General features: G+C 50.5%; 1 protein-coding gene across 1 annotated transcript; it reads left to right on the top strand.

Moving 5' to 3' along the window:
* The first annotated feature begins 1,244 nt into the window (after positions 1-1,244).
* On the top strand, positions 1,245-2,910 carry LOC123168899 (expansin-B2). Its single transcript, XM_044586764.1, has 4 exons — positions 1,245-1,482; positions 1,590-1,699; positions 1,938-2,122; positions 2,221-2,910. Exons 1-4 carry the CDS (start codon positions 1,290-1,292, stop codon positions 2,555-2,557), a joined length of 825 nt encoding a protein of 274 aa, XP_044442699.1. The 5' UTR covers positions 1,245-1,289; the 3' UTR covers positions 2,558-2,910.
* Positions 2,911-3,463: the final 553 nt, after the last annotated feature.

Here is a 3,463-nt window from a genome sequence, read left to right as displayed (position 1 = left end):
TCATAGTTGTATGCGTTTGTGTTGTCCGGGTATCCTGGGATCTGCTTTGTAAGAGGGCGACCTCATCACCTTGTATCGTTCGGCCGAATAACTTGGTTGTAATACTTTATATATAAAACGAGGCGAAAGTCTGTTTCGAGAAATGTTCTATTTCCGTTTCCATTTCAGTCTCCGTTCCGCATTTCCTTTTTTTTTTAAAAAAAATTTGCTCCAGAAAGCAAAAAGTTTCAGCACTATAACTCCTTTTCATTATATAAGATTCTTAGTTTGGAATTGGCAAACACATTTTTTTACATTCATGATTTGAGTTTCTATTTTAGCGACGAATTGATGATATGATTTACGAATCTAATAACGCTCGAACACTGGGTGTAAGCATAGGGCAAATCGAATGTGTCCAATGGCAAGTTCAGTGACGCAAGAATGACAATTTTAATTGGTAAGATGTCTACTTCGTGCTTTAGTTTATTTTTGACAGAAAATTACCGTGTGTGTCAACTAACCTGTTGTTCTTGTGTCACTAAACTTATCATAAAAAACGTTCGATTTGTGATGTGCTCGTACCTAACGTCAGATAGGTATCATTTCCGATGATTTATCTTGGGTCCATAGAGGCATGACGGTGGCGGTGGCGGTGGCGGTGGGCTGGTGGCAGGTGAGAACACGAAGGCAACTCCAGCGAAGGAGGATGCAAAGGAGTAAGCTCTAGGGTTAATTAGTCTTGGGAGTCCAGACCGAAGGCACGTAGCGACGGGCCACAGGGACGGCGCGTTGCTGGACGAGGTGCGTCGACCCAGTCAGCCACAGGAACAGAGGGCGCTGGAAAGAGAAGCCCAGAAGGAGGAAGAACATGCGTCAGAATCAGGGTAGCGTGAGGTTTGATCCAACGGCACACAAATCATCTGACTTTCTGCAACCAGCACCCGATTTGCGTCACTTGCGCGCCCAGAGTACTTATTACGCAGCGGGTACCGGTGTGCCGTACGAGTGTACGCCAAGTCGCCAATGGCATAACATGCGATCACTGACAAGATGTCATTTTTATAGTAGGAAGCACGTAAGGCAATGCCACTAAATTCCTCCATGATTCGCTCCTTGAGCCATTGCCCATGTGACCTTGCTAGCTCAAACACGGAATACTGTACAGGTTGAGCGGCCATTGTCGCCGTTCCCACTTCATTTTTGCCCGCTGGCCTGCCCTATAAATCCCCCGGCAATGCCGATCCGTCCGGCCATCAGACCACAGCTGCCGACTTACTTGACAAGTACTACTGGCTACTAGTGCAAGTATGGCTCGGGTCTCTGCCAATGCCGTTGCACTTGTTGCACTCGTCTCCGTTCTTCTCACGTATGGCTGCTGCGCCCACTCGGCGCTCAACTACACCGGCTCCTTGGCCAAAGCCTCCAAGGCTAGCTGGTCATGGCTCCCTGCCAAGGCCACATGGTACGGCGCGCCTACCGGCGCCGGCCCCGATGACAACGGTACGTGCGTACGTGCATATGCTCCGGTGGTGGCCGGCGGCGCATGTTATAACGTTACACAATGCCAGCTTAGGATAGTTAATAACAATGTCGATCGATCTGTGCAGGTGGTGCTTGCGGCTACAAGCACACTAACCAGTACCCGTTCATGTCCATGACTTCCTGCGGCAACGAGCCCCTGTTCAAGGACGGCATGGGCTGCGGCGCCTGCTACCAGGTACGTGTACATGATAAATTAATTAGTATACTACAGCGCCGACGCTGCTGCTAGTCATTACACTAGATTAGTCAAAGCTAACAGTGCGTACGTAGCTCCGTTCACACACTGATGAAATACGTGGGTAGCAGTCCGTAACATGTTACTCTGTAATAGTGCGTGGGTAGCAGTCTCGGCTCAAGAAAACATGTTTACGTGTAGTGTAGCGCATTAGTTGACTTTCTGCTTGGTTTTCCAGATACGATGCGTCAATAACAAGGCCTGCTCCGGCAAGCCGGAGACGGTCATGATCACCGACATGAACTACTACCCTGTGGCCAAGTACCATTTTGACCTCAGCGGCACGGCGTTCGGCGCCATGGCGAAGCCCGGCCAGAACGACAAGCTCCGCCACGCCGGCATTATCGACATCCAGTTCCAAAGGTCCGTAACGTCTCTGGCACAACCTTGACCACAGTAGTACTCCAAGCGAACTCTTGGGGCTCCGGTCACTGATCAGCTCCGTCGGTGCATGCATGCAGGGTGCCATGCAATCATCCGGGCTTGAACGTCAACTTCCACGTCGAGCGGGGCTCCAACCCCAACTACCTCGCCGTGCTGGTGGAGTTCGCGAACCGGGAGGGCACCGTGGTGCAGATGGACCTCATGGAGTCAAGGAACGGCCGCCCGACGGGGTACTGGACGGCGATGCGCCACTCGTGGGGCGCCATCTGGCGGATGGACTCCAGGCGCCGGCTGCAGGGCCCCTTCTCTCTCCGCATCCGCAGCGAATCCGGCAAGACGCTGGTGGCCAAACAAGTCATCCCGGCCAACTGGAAGCCCGACACAAACTACCGTTCCAACGTCCAGTTCCGTTGATCGCTCCGAGCTTCCGATCGATCAACGAATACGTTGATTGATTTGGTACAGTGTGAATGCAAAGTATATTGTTGAATTTTACTGTCAAGGTATATGTTTACGTCGTCGTGCGTGTAGCTCGAAGATGTGTTGGAATGGAAGTAGGCTTTAGCATGGGCAGCATGGCCCGAAAGCCTAACATCCAGGCCGGGCTTCTGTCTAGTGGAGTAGTAGTATCCACGTGCTACCCAGCCCACTATCACAAGATTCACAGCTCGAAATCTGATATATTGTAATTAATCAGGTTTATCCATATGCATTATGGGATACCAATTGTGTATTCAGTCAATCAGATGCTCCCATCATTTCTAAAAGTCCTAGTTTGCAGTTGGTGAATTAACGTTGTGACATTCTTTTTTTAAAATACAGAGGCAAACGATTTGCTGCATTCATTAGGGATGCCGGTAAGTCCCAAACGTTCGGGATTTGACAATGGAAAACCCAACGTTTTTCGTTGCTGTTAGAAGGGAGAGAGGGATTTGGTGGAATAGTTTTTATGTATTGCTTGAGCCTTGTGGGCGTATATATAGGAGTACAAAGACCAACTTGGAGTACAAGACAAGGCAGGACCAAATCCTAGTTTATCATATACTTCCTAATAATCCTTATACTCAACATCCCCCCGCAGTCACAACGGTAGCGACGCAGACGGTGAGACTGGAGAAGAATCTGAAGGCAAGCCGACGGACACCCCCCCACAGTCGTAACGGTCGACGCATCGCGGAGTCGTGGCTGGAGTGGAAACCAACGAGGTTGCTCAAGCAGGCGGTAGCCCTTTGTGCCGTTTGTCGATGTAGCCGAGAGCGTGGGTGGTGGAGCCGTGGTCGAGGTAGCCATGCAAAGAATGCCGTGGTCGATGTCGAGTCG

This window comes from Triticum aestivum, chromosome 1D (assembly GCF_018294505.1).
Source record: "Triticum aestivum cultivar Chinese Spring chromosome 1D, IWGSC CS RefSeq v2.1, whole genome shotgun sequence".
Taxonomy (NCBI): Eukaryota; Viridiplantae; Streptophyta; class Magnoliopsida; order Poales; family Poaceae; genus Triticum; species Triticum aestivum.
The sequence above is the reverse complement of the archived record's forward strand: the minus strand, read 5'-3'. Positions and strand labels throughout refer to the sequence as shown.